The sequence below is a fragment of the Ictidomys tridecemlineatus genome, chromosome 1 (genome assembly GCF_052094955.1).
Source record: "Ictidomys tridecemlineatus isolate mIctTri1 chromosome 1, mIctTri1.hap1, whole genome shotgun sequence".
NCBI lineage: Eukaryota > Metazoa > Chordata > Mammalia > Rodentia > Sciuridae > Ictidomys > Ictidomys tridecemlineatus.
Window position 1 is genome coordinate 4,834,868 of NC_135477.1, and position 17,799 is coordinate 4,852,666.

General features: G+C 45.4%; 2 protein-coding genes across 9 annotated transcripts in view; one reads left to right on the forward strand and one right to left on the reverse strand.

Annotated features, from left to right (window-relative positions):
- Insyn2a (inhibitory synaptic factor 2A) overlaps window positions 1-4,424 on the forward strand; it is a 55,894-nt gene extending 51,470 nt beyond the window's left edge. For all 4 annotated transcript variants that reach the window (XM_078024317.1, XM_078024313.1, XM_005320768.4 and 1 more), the window contains one exon: window positions 1,851-4,424. In XM_078024317.1, the coding sequence (XP_077880443.1) occupies window positions 1,851-2,034 (184 nt within the window). In that variant the 3' untranslated portion in view covers window positions 2,035-4,424. The remainder of the gene's footprint in view (window positions 1-1,850) is intronic.
- Window positions 1-17,799, reverse strand: part of Dock1 (dedicator of cytokinesis 1) — a 461,323-nt gene that overhangs the window by 277,307 nt on the left and 166,217 nt on the right. For all 5 annotated transcript variants that reach the window (XR_013427043.1, XM_078024305.1, XM_078024303.1 and 2 more), the window contains exons 26-27: window positions 13,641-13,768; window positions 11,474-11,569 (exon numbers count right to left, since the gene is read on the reverse strand). Coding sequence is in view for 4 of the 5 variants with exons in the window: in XM_078024305.1 (XP_077880431.1) it covers window positions 11,474-11,569; window positions 13,641-13,768 (224 nt within the window). In the remaining variant the exon portion in view is untranslated. The remainder of the gene's footprint in view (window positions 1-11,473; window positions 11,570-13,640; window positions 13,769-17,799) is intronic.

Below are 17,799 nucleotides of genomic sequence, written 5' to 3' on the forward strand. Positions count from 1 at the left end.
CTCTTGTCTGCCTAGCTAAATGTCAGATTGAAGATCCTATTCCCATGAGCAAATCAGTAATCAACAGATAAGTGAAAGATAAAAGAATATTTGAGTCACATTGTATAATGGAGGAAACTTTTGCAAACACTTGGTTTTGGTGCTGCACTGGGAAACGGGGCAGTTACCACAATTCAGTGAATGATCTCACAATTCAGTGAATGAAGTTTAAAGAGAATGGAAGATTTAACCCAGCACCTGGGCAGAACCTTATATTCTTTCTATGGCACGTCACAGAACTGCAGCTGGAATTCTGTACATGCAGTGAATCCTCAGGCTTGCACTTTCCACAGATGTCCCTAAAAGGGACTATACTTCTGGGTCATGTGCTCTAGGTTAACAAGGCTTGAGTTCGTGAGGGTTGTTCCTAAGTTTTATAAACTGCAGCATATATCAGAGGCCTTCGGAAGGGGGAAGAATAAGTCTTGGTTTTAGGCTCAGGGGTTAACTAGCCCATAACGTTCGCTGACAATTTTTTTTTAATTTTTAAGTAATATTATAGTCTTTGACAATAAGAAAAATGGAATGCTGAATTTAAAACATAAAATGGCCCATTAGAAAATGGCTGGAACTTATTTTGAAAACTCCAGATAATACAGCTTTGCTGTTTTGTCTTTCCAAAATGTCAAAATTTGGCTAGGATTAATGGTTCTCTAAGTCAATAGGATTTCATGTTTATAAATGGCTTACGGTTCCACTGGTTATAAAACGTTATGAGCTCATGCATCCACATCACTACCAAGCTTTTCCTGAAACCCGCTGACGTTTAGTCTGGCATCCAGACCACACAAGCAAGGAGGACACAGCAGAACTCCCCTGAGCTGGCTGGAGGCAGCACCCTTTTCAACCCCTAGGGGTCCAGGGAGGCAGTGAGCGAGAGCAGAAAGGGAGGTGATCGTGGAAAAATGACTCGTGGGCTGTGCCCCTGTTAGAAGTACCTTAGGAGACCTCATAATGCTGCCTCTCACAGACATGGGGGAGTGGAATCCAGACAAGATAACAGCATTCTTCAGAGAACTTTTGTAAGAAAAAACACATATTTTTAAAAATCATTTTTAATCCATCTTTCTAATATATCTTTCTAATACATGTTTACCCACGATGGCTTCAGCGATGTCATTACAACTTTGTGTTATTTTTACCTAACACTATCTATATTGCTTTCTGAAAACCTCTGTTTGATAACTACCGAGTAATGTTCCATGGTGTTGATTCGATAAACACACTGTGTTCCCCAGTGTTAGCGGGACCCTGTGGCTCTGAGGCGTTTCTCAGACAAATAAGATCTTGCAAGGAGAGTGTAAGCCAAGGTCATTTTATTTCACAATGCTTTTGGGTGAGATAAATAGGTGTTTCTGAGCCATGGCCAGCTGCTCAGCACCAGAGCTGACAGGCACCTGGGCTGTATGGATTAAGAGGACCTCTTCCTCCTGTCTTTGGTCACCTCTTACTCCAGGAAGCACAGGTGGACAGCATGTGGAACAATGAGGTCATTCAAGGGTCCTGTTTTTCATTCCAACAGATGTGACATATACTTTGACACCAACTGTATACGTTAACAAAGCCTTAAAGGTTCACGCATGAAAACAAATACGTTACTTTCTGAAGAAAATTAGCCTATTTGAAATAATGTACAGCAATCTAGAGCTAAAAAGTAATATGGTCAATTGCTTAATATTAAGTCATAAAATTATATTACAAACAAAATATGAGCCTTCATTACCCTGGTAGAAGGTTGCCAAATTCCGCTGCCCAAGGGGGATTTTCGCAGAGGAGAATGGAGGGCTGAGTGCTTTGCTTTGTCTTTCTAGTGTGGAGCTGGACTTTAAGCAGCAGGAAGACAAGCTGCAGCCCGTGCTGAGGAAACTGCACCCTATCGAGGAAACTCAGGTCGCCCCTTCGCCTTACACTCAGGAGACGTACTCCGCAACGCCCAAGCAAAAATCCAAAACTGAGTCTAAAAAGCATGGAAGGTGGAAACTCTGGTTCCTTTAACACTGGTGGTATGAAGTCTCGAGGCTGTCTTTAAAACCCACTGGAGTTAAATCAGTCCTTTTCCAGAACGATTAGGATCGAGGGAACTGCGGTGCCAATCCACGCGCTCCCCGCTTCTCGCCCTGCGTACCAAAAAGGCCTTCGTCCCACCAGATAATTAACAGAGTAAGGTAATCAATGTCACACCTGGCTAGCCATTCTTTGCAGTTCACGGATGTGGGATGTAAAACCTGAAATGAAACTTATGTACTCAACGATGATAAGTAAAAATTCTAACCCCCCAGATCTGCAAGGATTAGGTTACCAACCTGCACCATGGCAGGCTGTCACTCTGCACAGCGAAAACTCATAATTATTTTCCAGCCTTTACTTTATTTTTAAATAACGAGAAGAAAAAGCAAGCCTTATGTTTGCAGAGGACTTCATTTTTACGTTCCATCTTGCAAATAAGCAGGGGGCGAGTGCAATTTTCAGCACATCAAATTCCGGAGAAAGCACAATTTTTTCAAGTGGTCAGAGACCATGAATAATCTCTAAAATGTGACTCTATGTATATTTGCCTTCATGTGCTGTAGCGCTAAGCCAAGTGACCACATCTCAGTGTCACACTGACACCTCAAATCGAGCACCCTCTTCATCTCTAGACCTACGACATGTTTACTGCTCATTTTCCAAATGGCCAGCAGCCAGGAGTCCCCCAAAGTCAAGACATGCCTTTAATCATTGCAAGTTGACAGGGTCAGAGCTATTGGACACTCAGCTTTCTTAGATCTCGTTTTTAATCTTTTGGTACCCAAAGGCCAAATGATAAATTCTGGCAAGAATTTGAAAACACATATAGAGATACACAATGGATAACACAGTCACCAATAAATCACAGGCTCTCTGCCACGGCGGGAAGTGTTTTTGTGGATCAATCCTCAGAGACATTGCTCGCCCATAGAGCAGCCAGACATTTTATATAATTCGTTATGCTTTATAACAACCATGGAAGGTCTGACCATCTCAAAGAGAAACAGCGTGTTCCGTTTAGCTGCTACCAATGGACAAACTTAATATCACCTACATTTAACCTGTTAGTAAGTTGTACTAAACGACATACTTAGGGGAAAGCTGTGAATCAAATGTTTTTAGGTATTTTTTAAATCCACAGTAACACTCAGAGTTCTCTCTTGATTACACATTGCAATGTAAATCTTAGTTCCTTTATTTTTTCACTCATTTCTTTGCACCTTTGCAAGTATCTTTTTATAGAAAAGAAAAATCCCCTAGTCTGTTAATGACTTTGTCTATCAATTTTTTGCTTTTCACAATAGGAAGTAGGGATCTTACTTTGCCTTTTTTTGTACAACTTAAATTTTGAATAGTTTGTGAACATACTGAAAAACCCAGTCTTCGAGTTTTTGTCCAGCAGTTTCATATCTATTCACGTGCCAATGTGCACACCTCATTGATCAGATGCCAAACACAAAGTGGCTAGTATTGGGAAAAGGATCGCAGCCTGCTTGGTTCACACCGGAGCTACTTCTTGCCATGCATTCTCCTTCTCACTCAACAGCAATTCTGTTTTAGTTTTATGCTTCTGGTTCTATAAGGACCTATCTATCAGCAATCAGATCTGGACTTGAAAAAGACGAAAGAAGAGTATTTGTGAAAACATTCTTTAGGGGTTACTCAAACAGTACTGCAGAGGTATACTTAATTTAACACACACCCCTGTTGTGGAAATATTGTGTAAGGATTCAAATCCCTGAATAGCAGTAACAGAACTCAGAAATATTTTTGTGCAAGAAGAGTGATAGGCAAGTTGTTCCTGTACCTTGAAGGAAGTGCAATTGTTTCATGTAGACTGAAACTTTAAAAATGTGTTTCATGTTTTTATACTGTTTTTAACTAAAGTTGTAAAAATGTTTGCGACAAGTTCTCTCTCCTTCTGTTTTAAGAACCCTAGTGATATCAGTGAGTAGAAAGAAGAAAGGTGTCAGCAGTTCGCTAAACCAGCACTGCACACCTGTCCCACCGAGAGGGCATCCTGGAACAGGGGATGTCCCTATGTCAAACCAGTTTAGACCAAAATCCTATGGTTAAAATTTTCAGAGTCAAACAGGAAACTCTGTAGATAAACTAATTCTTCCTGGAAAATGAAAGCACCTCCAAAACATTTGAAAATAACATTTTCAAAATCATTTCATGGTTTAATTGCAATGCATCACTGATGGATGGAGATCCTTCTCTTGACAGATTTAAGCAAAAACTTTGACACAAAACCAAGGTAACATGTCCCGTGCTCCCTCATATGTACATGTACATGGCATTACGTATAGAGATTAATTATTATACTTGTCATCAAGTTCTTTATTAATTTTTAAATAAAAAAAAATCAAAGGTAATGTTCTGTGTGGCTATCAAACTTATTTCATAGCCTCAATAATTTGAGAAAATAAAAGTAATCTGAGAAAATAATAAGAAAGGAAGGGTACTTGGGCTGACAACCATTTCACCAGGACTTGGCAAGGCAGGAGACCGTGGTGTGGCACACTACCTGCCCTGTGGGGGTGGGTGGGGCTCACATCTTGCCCAGCCGGGCACCGGGCATGGGCTTGGCTGCTGGTAAGACGGGAACTTTTCACAGTCTGCAGGACTCCATGCAGGCTAATGCCAAGATGCTGTCACCTGAGGCCTAATTTCTCAAGAACCTCCAAGTAGATAACTAAACTCATTCATGACAAATCCTCGAATAGCCGGTGTAGGCAGCTTCTCCTGCCCATTTAACGAGCAGGTCTCCAGTCCTGGGGAATTGGCCAGCATCTTCCTTTCTTCTCTGGCTGCCCCCAGGAAAATGAGCACCCCTGCTGGGCTGCGCCCCTTCCTGGCCTGGTGTCCATGGGCAGACCACTGCTGGCTTGCCCGGACAACCTGTGGGTGCAAATGCACGGCCCAAAGTCTAGAGTCCCTGAGTGAGGACAGGGCACCACACACTTGGATGTGAGGCTCCTCCTACCAGCACAAGTCCTCAGAGAAAGAAGGGATCAAATGCACAAGGGGAAGGCAAGCCCAGTGCACTGACCCAGGGCAGTGCAGGGAACACCCAGCCCATCCACATCAGCCACCAGCCACCTACCAGGCCACCCCAGAGATCCTCCTGTATACATACTGAGATGCAGCAAAGACAGTCTGCCATGCTGGTGCCCAGGGTCACTCTAAAGCATGCCACTCAGTTGCAGGAAGCAAAAGGCCAGGACCTCTGCTTTTTAATCTTCAATCTCAGACTCCCAAACCCAAGTCCCTCCGAGTACACATGAGGAAGGAAGCAAGGCAGGGGACACCTCACTAGCTCAGGGCAGGAGCGACCAGCAGGCTCTTCCTGAGCATCCTGCAAGATTGCTCAGCGGCACCTGGGTGGATGGCAAAGTGTGGCTGGACCATATGGCATCAAGGGTACTGTAGCCCCTGGCCAAGGATCGACCCACAGAATAGGGAATAGGGATGGCCCCTGCAACCCCATTTTCCCTGGAGGACCCCCAGAGGCATGCCATGGCCCCAGGCACACGATCATTAATTACAACAAGACTCACCATGGAGTAAAGTGTTCTGATCTTTGTCAGTCACAGAAGAGAGTAAGAACTAGAAAGGAAGAATGGCCATGAACTCCTCTGTATCATGCTGATAGTAACAGCACGGCATGTTAATAAAACCCACCTCGGTGGACTGGTTCTTTGGGAGCATTTTTATCAGCAAGGAAAATGTAAATTGATGACTAATTGAGGCAGTTTCGAGGGTGCCATGTTGCCTAAAGATCAACCACAACCCAACCAATCAACATAGCCTCTTTTATCTATAAAAGCTCTATCAATAGCACCTTTGGCATGGGCTAAATGTGCAGCCCGCTCACTAACTGGACGTAAACAGCTATGTGATGCAAAGATCAGAAATAACACCCTGTTTAGTGAATTAGCATAAACTAACCATGCTGGGGTGGATGGCCTGCATTTGGCAGATAACAGGTGGAGTGAAAGCTACCGATTACCTCTTAACATCGCTCAATAATTAACTCAAAGCACCTTTGCAGGCAGGTCTGAATACGTAGGAAATACAGAGCACGTTTTACTCACCGATGACTGGTTTTTATTTCTTCTGCTACAAACCCACAATTAGTGACCAATCTTGAAAAAAATATCAAGGCCCCAAGAATACAAAAAAGGCATGAAAACTACTCCCCCAACACCAAATAAAAGTGGACATATAGTCTTTGCTGCTCACACAAACTCATGTGTCAGGGTGGCTTTCCGGGGCCTTACGTTTGTAAGTAGATTTGCTGGCCAACGGTGTAATTAGAGACAGTTTGTGTGATACCTGTATATAAAAGCCAGACACCATCTATTTGAAACATTTACAATGAATTTTTTTCTGTTGCAAACATAAGTTTAAAAAAACAACATTTTTTGAAAGCACATTCATATTTACATTCCATGAGAATAAACATCTCAAAATCAACACTCATGCGGGGGATGTAACATCTTTATTGGAATAATTTGGTTAGGTCTCTTGGTTAAATAGGCACCATTCACTGGGAAACCCAAGCAGCACCTTACTTTCCAGCTAAGAAAGCATGCCAGGTCCTTATAAAACACCCAGGTGAAGTGAAAGCTCTGGGTTTTTTATTAACAGCAAACTCCCCACCCCATCCAGACATCCACAGTGGAAGAAGCAGAAGTGTATCCATGACTTGAGGCCCCTATGGTCCCAAACATAAGTCAAGGATCCAGACAGCCTGGTTCCTTCTCTACACATGCCTCTGTGAATTTTACGGATTTTCCAAAGCACCTTCCACTGAAAGAGGCCACATTTCCACTTTGGAGAATCAGTCCTTTTCAGCCTGCTGATTTGCGCCGAGGCCCATGTGACAGTCCTTCCCACCCAGTGCGTTTGACTCGAGAACAGGCAGTGAATCCCATCATGGCAAAGCAGCAGCACCTCCAAGCACAGGAGAAGAGGAATGATGCCTCATTCCAAGGCATCATCGCGTTCTCAGGTCTCATGCCAGTTAGTGCACAGATGCTCATTCCAGAAAGGACACTCTTGTATGGGGGTGGCACCAGGTCACCACCAGCCAGGTGGCCTGCCTACCTACTTGCCACACAAGAGCATCTAACCCAAGCAAGGCCCTTGGCCCAGACCATACGTGCACACAAAGAATGGTGCTTGATGCCCAGAGCACAGATGGCCTCTCAAAGGGAGGAGAAATGTAAAACCTGACATTAGACTTAATATAAACCCACATATTTCACTCAAATATGTCTCGCCACCGAGTGGAGGAGGGCAGGTGAAACTGCTCCTCATCCTGTGCGGCACTATGGCCAAGCTGGTTTCAGGGCCCGTGTCCCCTCAGCACGTGGTCCACAGTTCCACAGCTGCCAGGTGGACTTGTCTTGAGTGCTGTTTGTGTATGATACTTAGGATGGTGGGTCCCCACAGCCCGTGCACTGAAACAAATGATGCGTAACTGACGGCGGAGTGGAGTTTTCATAAAACCCGACATCACAGTCCCACTGCCTGGCCTCCGCAGTTGCAAGAAGCCCTGTACTGCAGGTCCCGGTGGCACGGTCACAGGCAGAGTCCCACACTTCTCCACTCCACACATAAACAGGCAGGGCAGTGTGAGGCCAACCGCATCACACCCTGCCCCACAGGGACAGAGGTCACACTCACACCAGTGCTGCTGACAATATCCAGGAGTAAGTCATCAGGGAGGCACGTCTAGCCAAAGATATTTTTTTAATCACTTTGATTTTTTAAAAATCCATTTTCATCAGTTACTTAGAGTTTTCAAGCCGATTCAGTCTTATGATTTCCACTACATTTATGCATAAATGAGCAACACGGGAAGATTGAAAGCTCCAAGGCACAATGGAACGGTACAGCTTATCCAAACAGATCTATAAACTATTTTCTCTTCCTTTTCCACCTTGGAAGGCCACTGATTAAGTTTTTGTCCACCGTGTCAGGGATCTTTTTGTCCCCATCTTGCTCTAATCTAAACCCACAGAGCAACAACGGTGACATTAAGAAGCTAATGCATCCACCCTGGTCGGAGGCAAATAAAGAGGGAAGGCTAACATGCTGAACTCAGAGGGGAAGGATTCCAGTCCTGCTTCTCTGTTGACACCAGAAGGGGACTCAACCACAGAAAGACCCTTCCCAACAATTTTAAATGGTGAAAGTCCTTCCTGAAATATCCTGACGTTGTCGTGGCTCATTAAATGATTACAGCTCATTCAGAATATATCTTTTCGAGATTTGTTCCATGACAGTTTAGTTTTACAAAATAAATTCAAGAGAACTTCAGAAGTCTTTTTATAAATATTGGAGATGTTGGAATCGGGAGGGGCCTCCTGAAGAGCTCAATCCCCTTCCTGGTTCAGGAGACAGACTTCTTTTTGAGAAGGTCAGGGTTGGGGGGTGGGCCTGGGTCCCGGCCAACTACTGGCCAAAGGTGGGGCCTTGGTGTCTCAGCCGCTTCTCAGAACATGCAAAGGTTCACCTTAAGAGCTCCTGAGAACACATGGTACCTCCAACCCGGGGCATCCCTGCCCTTCATTAGATGCGCAGGCAACTCCTGGACTGGCCGTATTACCACCAGAAGACCCCTAGGGCTTGAGCCTATGGAAACTTCTCAAGGTAGAAAAGAGAATGGGGCTTATTTTCCTGGACAGCTGACTCCTAACAAGGGCAGAGACCAGGGAACAATTCACTGTTCTCTCTGACGGTGCTGAGATGGACCACACCCATCAGCACTCCCTGACTCAGTCTCACAGCAGAGACTTGGAGAAAATTTGGGCATCAAACCCAGGCTCCACGCAAGTCCTGCCACCATAGCTGCAGGGCTCGGAACCATTTCTCTATGCACATGCGGGTTTTTGCTGCAGTTGCCATATGCAGGATAAAGGCGAAAATTAAATGAGAGTCTTCCCATTAGTTATGTGGTGCCCAGCACGTCAATAAATGCTCAATAATTACTACTGTTGTTGTCATTGTTATCATTATGACTGAGAAAGGAGAAATTTCCCAAAGACATCCAGAATCACAAGGTCTCGGAGGAAATGCCATGCTCTGCAAACTGCTTTCTGCCTTTGTTCAAGATGTGAGCACAAATCACAAACTCCCCACATTCCAAAGTACCCATCCAAATCCTCGTGGGCTTCCTGTTCACCCTTCTCTCCCCAGTTTAACTGCTGGCCACAAGGCTATGACCAAGAGAACACACAGCTAGGATAATGTCCCTAGCCACAGCCATGGATCTCAGAAGTGCAGTGCATGCACAAGGTCCCAGGTTCTGACCAGAGGCAGTTTGGTGGCCTCCTAGCAGTGGCAAGACACTATGTCCCTAACCAGAGCAGGACTGTGCCCCTAACCAGGGGGGAGCAACCTCATTACCCCCTGAATCCACACCTGCCATCCCTCATCTGAACATACAAACAAGCCGGTCCCTCACCCAGTGTGAACCTAGTGCCACTCCAGGAAGGACCAGAGCAGGAGGGCACACTAGATCAGCTTCAAGTCACACACCATTCACTCTCCCTTCAGCTCTGTCCTAGGTCCCCTGGGAGCATGTCAGAGTGTACTGGAGCAGCACCACAGAGTATGGGACCACCAGACCTCAGGGGAGCCCTGGGGTCGCCCCAGTCCCTGGCCATGGGCTTCATTCCCTACTCAATATTAAGCATACAAAGGTGTTCTAGATTCTAGAAAAGAATAGTCTTAATGAGGAGCATGAGGAAGCAAAGTTACATAATGTAATAATGAAAAAGTATACAACAAATAAAGTGATGTATATAGAAACAATTTATTTCCTAACTCCTACCTGTGATAGTCCAAACTCAAATGAGATAGACTTTAAAAAGGATATTGTGGCCCAGCATAGTGGTGCACACCTGTAATCCTAGTGCCCCGGGAGGCTGAGGCCCAAGGATCATGAGTTCAAAAGGCAGCCTCAGCACCAGGGAGGCACTAAGCAACTCAGTGAGACCCTGCCTCTAAATACAAAAAGGGATGGGGATGTGGCTCACTGGTACCAAAAAAAAAAAGAAAAGAAAAGAAAGGAAAATCTGGGCAGAGCAAGTCCTGAAACTCTGTGACATAAACTGGGCTACTTCACTGGATGGAAACACTCGGGCATGGTGGCTGGCCCGCACTCTCTGGGGTTCGTCTACACGAGCATCCTTTACCAGGATGCCAGCCACAGACAACAAAACAAGCCCAGTGCTATATGTTGGCTGTGCACCTAAAGGAGACACATGCTCCACCTCACTGCTCTGTACCCTAGGTCTGCAGAAGGAACCCAGCTCACACACCAAGAGACCAAGTGCCCTGTCTGGCAGCCAGTAAGACTCTTAGCAGCCTTTCTGTCCTTTGATTAAGGAAGTTGTTTAGTTCTTTCTTTCTTTTTTTTTTTTTTAAGGCCATTCAACAAGGTGAGTTTACTGATGGGCACTGGAAATGAAAAAATTAACAAGACCTATGTGTGGATCTTTTGCCTAAGAAACAGAATTTAAGAATAATGGACAGGGTAGGGTGGGAGGCAGGATGGGAAAGGGCAGCAACTGAGGAATGAAATTGACCAAATTATGCCATGTGCATGGACGGAAGCATCACAGTGAGTCCCACCTGTATGCAAAATTATAATGCACTAATGTAAAAAATAATAAATAGAAGGAAGAAGAGTAGAGGAAGAAGATCCAGCAGAGGGAGAAGGGGAGAGAAAGGGAGGGAAAGGGCTTGGAATGGAGCTGATTATGGAACATGGATTTATGAATGTGTCAAAATGACCTCCACTGTTATCTATGAGTATAATATATTAATTTTAAAAAATATGGGAGGACAGGGGGTGCCAATAAACTCTGGAAAAAAGGTACTATGATGTGAACATAGAAAGACTGTCTAAATAATCATTAAACTATTCTTAGAAAAGTAGTTTTCCACACAGACTAAGTGGCCTAAGAGCAACACCCTTAATACACTGGACTAGACAATAAAAGTGCTAAACTGGAGTACCTCCATTACATTTTAAGGTGCTTCATAAAATTTTATTAATGGCACCTTAAATGTATATATAAAGAAAAACAGCCAGAAGGTTGAGGACTAAGAAGAAAATCCACGTCTCTCTCTGCAAGTAATAGCAGATCATGCACCAAATACTCTGTCCCTAGATGTTGAGTGCTAGCCTCCAGCTCGGACACTTTTCCCTGGAATCAGGAAATGAGAACATCTCATACGCCACACTGTGTCCCCCCTGCTTACTATGTTTTAAAAAAATTAACTCATCTTCCAACAGCAGTTGGAACAGGACCAGATGAAGCCGGGGCTGGGGAGTCTGTGACACTCCCAGGAAGATGTTCTGAGCGACACCTAAGTATTCAAGCACATGGGGCTGGGCACTTACAATGAGCTCCGAGTCCCGCCCCATGGAAATCACGGTCCGGTTCACTGTCCGGAGGAGTTTCTCCATGATTATCTGCACATGCCTCTGCGTTGGCCCCTGGAGAAAGACACACCAGTGAAAACCAACACCAAAGACAACCGTGGACATACAGCCCCCCTGTGGTCACTGGATCCATGGACCCCATAAGAAGTAAATCAATTGCTGGCCATGGTGGTGCATGCATGCAATCCCAGAGACTCAAGAGGCTAAGGCAAGAGCATTGCGAGTTCAAGGCCAGCGTCAACAACCTAAGAAGGCCCTGTATAGAAATGTTTAAAAACAAAATAAATGGATTGGGGATATAGCTCAGTGGTAAAGTGTCCTGGGTTCAATTCCCAGTCCAAAAAAATAAACTGATTAAATTAAAAAGTGAATAATTATAAACCTTAATGAGATGAGAAATGGTCTTTGTCAAAGGCAAAAGCCTTCACAAAGAAAACTCACAACATTTTCTTAGAGTCTATTAAAAATAATCTCTTGGGGTTGGAGTTGTAGCTCAGTGGTAGAGCACTTGCCTCATACGCGTGAGGCACTGCTTCGATTCCTAGCACCACATATAAATAAGCAAATAAAACATAGGTCCATCAACAACTAAAGAAAATATTTTTTAAAAATCTCATATAATTGTAATTCAATTTACACAAACCTTAAAACAAAAAGGAAATCAATTTAAACCGTACAATGTTTATGATCCCTGGTTAGACCTCCAATAACTCACACACTGGGCCACGTTGAGACAACAACCCAGGCTGCTGGGTGAGCCCGATCCCCAGACCTCAGCAGTCCCACACCACAGCATCTCTGCACACCAGCTGAGGGTCAATTTTGATTATCTGAAAATCAAACCACATGGAATTCTCTACCAGAAAGAATTCACTTTTATTTGGTGTGTAACTGATCGCATTCCATGAACTGGTCTGGTCAGATGTGCACTGGGCCCTTCTCTGAAGAGCCACTGCCCACTCCCTGAGATCTGCTCTGCAGCCTCTTCACCGAGCCTTCCGGCCAGTTAGAAAAGCAAAGATCCTGGAGCAGGACCACTGGGGCCGGGCTTCGGTGAAGTTTCCAAACCTTCCCACAGGAAATGGCAGAAAGAGCTGAGGTCCCTGTCCCCAGGGATGGATTTAATCTCATCTCTTTCATCAAGAGTTTGAACCAGGCTTAGGAAGAATCAGTCAGGCCTTGAGGGGAGGGCATCCAGGTGCAGGGGTGTGTGTGTGTGTGTGTGTGTGTGTGTGTGTGTGTGTGTGTATTGCCCAGAAGGGTACCCAGGTCACAGAGGAGAGAGCTCAGAAGAAGCCCGATCCACTTAAAGCCCTGTCCAGGGCAGAGACAGGCAATGTCCTGTTCCCACCTTCCAGACACACCTGAAAAATCAATAGTGTCCGGGCTGCAGCTGTGCTCAGTGGTAGAGTGTTTGCCTAGCATGTGTGAGGTACTGAGTTCAATCCTCAGCACCACATAAAAATAAATTAATTAATTAAAGGTTTTGTGTCCAACTAAATCTAAAAAGTTTTTTTTTTTTTTTAAAATCAATAGTGTCACTCCCATGTGCACAGACATACACAGTGTGCTGAGGATGGGGGCACAGGACGAGACTCCCTCACATGCTTGCAACAACTTCTGATTTAAAGAAAAAGTAACTGGAATAAGCACACGGTTCCAAACTGTAAAAGAAAATCCCAAGCTAAGAAAGCATCAGGGGCAGCTATCCATGGAGGTGGAGCAGAGATCTGCTCTTCTTGAAAGTCTCAAAGCACCACTGGCTTGTTTAAAAAAAAAAAAAAAAAAAAAAACTTTTTGCATGTGTTTGTTACTTTAATAAAAATAAGAATTGCAAATATGAATGCAAGTAATTAGCCAACTCTTAGCCTTTTATCTGACCTTAAGGATTGCATACTCGGCCTTGGGAGGCATTTCACTGAGAAGATACAGGAAAGAGAAAACAAATTTCAATTCAGGATAAACACTGCAATGTGAAAATCACGATATAGACATAAATAAAAGTAATTTCCGGGTGCAACTCTACAGAGAGAAAGAGAGAGGCTAAGACTGAAAATGAAGGCGGTTATTTTCTAAATGAGTAAAGAATCACTTCTCAGCAGAGAGGCTGCAGTGGGTCACTCACCACGTCCTTCCTGTACAGCACCTCCAGGATGTTGCTGAGCAGCTGGCAGCAGGCCTCCAGGTCCTCCTGCCTCTCCAGGTGGTACTTGAGCTGATCCGTCATCATGGGAAGCAGGATTTCTCTGCAGTCTACATATGAAACAGGGTTGCTGGTCAGTGCGAGAGCCACCAAGGTGCAACTCACGTGTGCTAGAAGTCTGTGCACCCCGTCAGCAACTGGCAATCACATTCTGCAGCATGGAAACAGACAACTGGAGGGAGCAAAGGACCCAACTAGTTTCTATTGTCTGTGAGAACAGACTTTCTGTTGCTGTCGATAATTTTAAAAGATTCACACATCTATGTATGTGTGTATTTCCGTGCACTGAAATAGACATGTGACATGACCCAACAACTCACAAACATGCAGAACATACTTATTCAGGCATATATATATTTCCCTCCTTGGGCACATAAATACAAACACAGGCACACATGTTGGGTTTTTACTTATTTTCTCTGTATAAATTAACTGATTTGCAACATTAAAAGAAAACACTTCATATGACAAAAATTATTCTAGTTTCAGATTTTTGAGACTCTTCATCTTGCAAGTGGACTACATGGAAGAGGTCCGCTCTGCAAAGTGATAATTAAAGGTACACAGAGCCCTTCCCAGGGCAGCTTCCTGAAGTAGGCGGAAGAGGGACAGGAAAATGGGAATCAGGGGCAGAGACACCACTGTGGGGAATATGACTATAACATGGAGGACAGCTTGGCAGGGAGCAGGGTCCCAGCAAAGGAGTTTGGACTTCCATCTGTTTTTAGATAGGAACACAGAAAGGATCATTAGAAAACAGAAAAGCAGTAAGGAAACAAATATAGAGATACCAAAGATACACCGATACCAAAGACGAAAATTCCTAATTTTCTCTTCAAATTAGGAAATCCAATGTAACTCTAGCCTCTTCATTTTCCAACATGGCCTGCTCACAGTGCCATTTCTGTATTTTTGAGGCTAGTCTGGCCCTCACCATTCCTTGAAAGGTGCAAAGCCTGAGAGCAGCAATGAGAAACCGGTGCTTAGGATTAGACATTTTAAGATTTTCAACATCAGTAATATAGGCACAGATGTTTACATTAATGGGTCCTGAGTTTTATGTAGGAAAAAAAAGCAGGCCACACTGGAGTGAGCCCTCTGTTCAGAAAAACTTAGCACTTTCCCCAGGACCACGCTGAAATGCAGGGCTGGGAGGAGGCAGGAGTGGGGCACAGGCAGGAAGAAGGAAAGAATCCACAGTAACACAAACCCTTCCACTCCATGTCCCCCAAGGACTGTGTGTGGGCAGCCCATGCCAAGTCGTTTTGTGAATTCCGTTTGGATTCAGCCTAGGAAAGAGCTTATAGCAACACCACTGTTCCAGAAGGAGTCATGTCCACTGAATATATGAACATGTGGATTTGCACCTTGGCTTCATGATCGCACTCAGCACAAGCAGTGCATAGGTTGTGAGGGCTGCACACACTCTGACAAGTCGCCAAGCCGCCTTGCTGGGGACGCCTCTGAAGGAGGCACGCATGTATAGGGATGAGGCTGTCCGAGGGATCAGGGCTCTGGTTTCAGCCAAGCCTGTACCAATTCCCTTTTCACCAACCCTTCCTCAATGCCGACTGAGGGGCCACAGTCACCTGAGAGAGGACCCTGGCCCCCTGGACTTGAATGAGGTGCTCCAAAAAGCCAAGACACGAGGTTACTACAGAACATGGTACCAGTGTTAGAGGCACCCAGATACAAAGCCAGTCCAAGGGCAATAGTGCAAGAACTGACCTCGCTAGAGTGGACTTGTTTGAGAATGAGAATTCACTGAATATGCTATTTCCACAAATTCCCCAAACCCTGACATCTTTCCTACAGAACTCCAATGTCCACAAAGACCGTCCACCTTCAGGAATTCTAAGTCAGCTGGTCCTAGCCACAGGGGACATCCAGGGAAGAACAACACTCCAGATGCTCCAGCCCAGAGGGTAGAAAGAGGCCCTGGAGAGCCTCCCCCAGCCCAGCCCAGCCCTGCCATGCCAGGCCCTTCCATGGGGCCCCCACCCGACATCTTCCAATGTGTCCTACCTGCCCACCTCAACATGAGGTGAGCTCTGGGTCTTCCTGTTCCCTTGATCAGATATCACTGCCAACATTCTGGAGAACAAATGGATTTCCCAGGCATCTGTGGGGGTAGGGCAGGAGGGTGGTTAGAGCCACTAGGATGCAACAGGCAGTAACAATCCTGACCATGTGACTTCAGAGGAAACAATGGAGCCCCCCCACCCCTGAGCAAGGCTGTTCCTGAAGCTAGCCGGGGATCAGGTCCCCAGGGCTTGCCAGCCAGGCAGGTCCATCAGTGGTTCTCAACATACAGAGCTGGCCCTTCAGGCTCTGGAACCCATACGTTCTGGCCTAAATCCATCCCTCACAGCCCCATTCATCTACCACGCTGGGCAGGTCACTGTGGACTGCACTGTGCTCGGCGCTAATTGAACGTGTTTGTCTCATTTGTCAGGATTACTCCAGGGTGAAGGCAGCCAAGTCTGCCTCTTCATCTTGGCAGGGAGGTGCGATCAACCATCTTGGGCTACCTGATAGGAACACCCATGTCCACCCTGCCCTAAGGGCCCTGTTTGCTTCACCTGGTTGCTATCCAGCCTCTCTTTGATTTAAAAAAAAAAAAAAAAAACTTGAAAAATTCACTGCCACTTTGTCACATTTAAAGACACTTCATTCACTAAGCTCCCTGACAAGTCATTTTTCTGATGGACCGGTATCCCATTGCATCTCATCATTCAGTTCCCACGCATCCAGGGCCAGTCAAGATAAAGTGAAGAAATGGGGACAGGTATACTTTACTTACAAAGATACAATGAGATAGTGCTTGAGGAAGGACTTTGCAAGACACAATCCACCATGCCATCCTGAAAGACCACCCTGAAGGACCCCCTGCCCCAGCGCCAGCAGCCACATCAAAATCCCCCAACCAGACAGAGTTCCATTCACACTGACCACAGGATCAACCCACTGAGGAGGAGCATCCAGGTGCTGGGAGGGGACGCTGCCCCTGCCAGGATCTCGAGCAGCCTTCAGGGACAGGGTGACACCTCGTCCACAGGCCCACCAAGGAAGAAAGGAAACTCTGAGACAGCAGGAGGACAAGAGCCAGGGGTGGCGTGAGGCACACCGTCCACCCTACTAGTGACCCGTGATATGCAGACCCCAGCACACCAATCTAGGCACAGCAGGCCTCTACTGTCCATTTCTTGGGCCACATTAAATACTGAGGGCTTTCAAGGTCTGTCTGTCTTTATTGGGGTGTCATCCCTATGAGAGCACACACCTCCTCATTCTTTGTAACAGGGACAGCCCAGCACACAAACCAGCACCTGAAGGTGGGGTGTGTGTGTATGTGTGTGTGTGGGGGTGGGGGTTCATATATACACTGTGTGTTCATGTACTCAGTACTCTCTTCCTTGGAGTATTTGCTGGCCGAGTCTTTACTGTGGTCCACATTTAGCATTTTATCGGCAAACCACAGCAATTTACACCTGTTAAGTGGTGAGGACTGCCCTGCAGTCTGCAGCAGTGCAGTCCCATCCTTGGCAGGCATCTGAAGGACAGGCGCACTGTTACAAGTATTCTCCCAGCTTTCTGAGGATCCAGCTTCACCAAAATTTTCCGAGCCAATCTGGATGACAGAAAATGGGTGCACATACAGGCATGTCCACAAGTACATGCACGTGCGTGTGTATTGATTCAGCTGAATTTGTAATCACATGCACATGGTATCAAATTAAAGAGTCTAGAGTCAAAAACAGGTCTATGACCCAAAGCTGCCGTCAGTTAAATGGAAACTGTTAAAACAATAATAGAAATGATATCATCATACAAAGAAAACTAAGGCCTTAGAGTGGCTCTACCCATAGGGTAGCCTCCCAGTCACCCTCCCGAAAAGCAGAAGTTATCACAAATATTTCAGAACCTCAGGTTGTTGAGGATCTTCTCTTATTTTGTAATTCAGTCTACAGACTATCAGTTATGAGAACACTGAGAAAAGTACATCACCAGACAGACAGACAGACACAGACACGCATGTCTGCAGTGAGCACAGAGCAAGGTGTACCACCATGCTCACCCA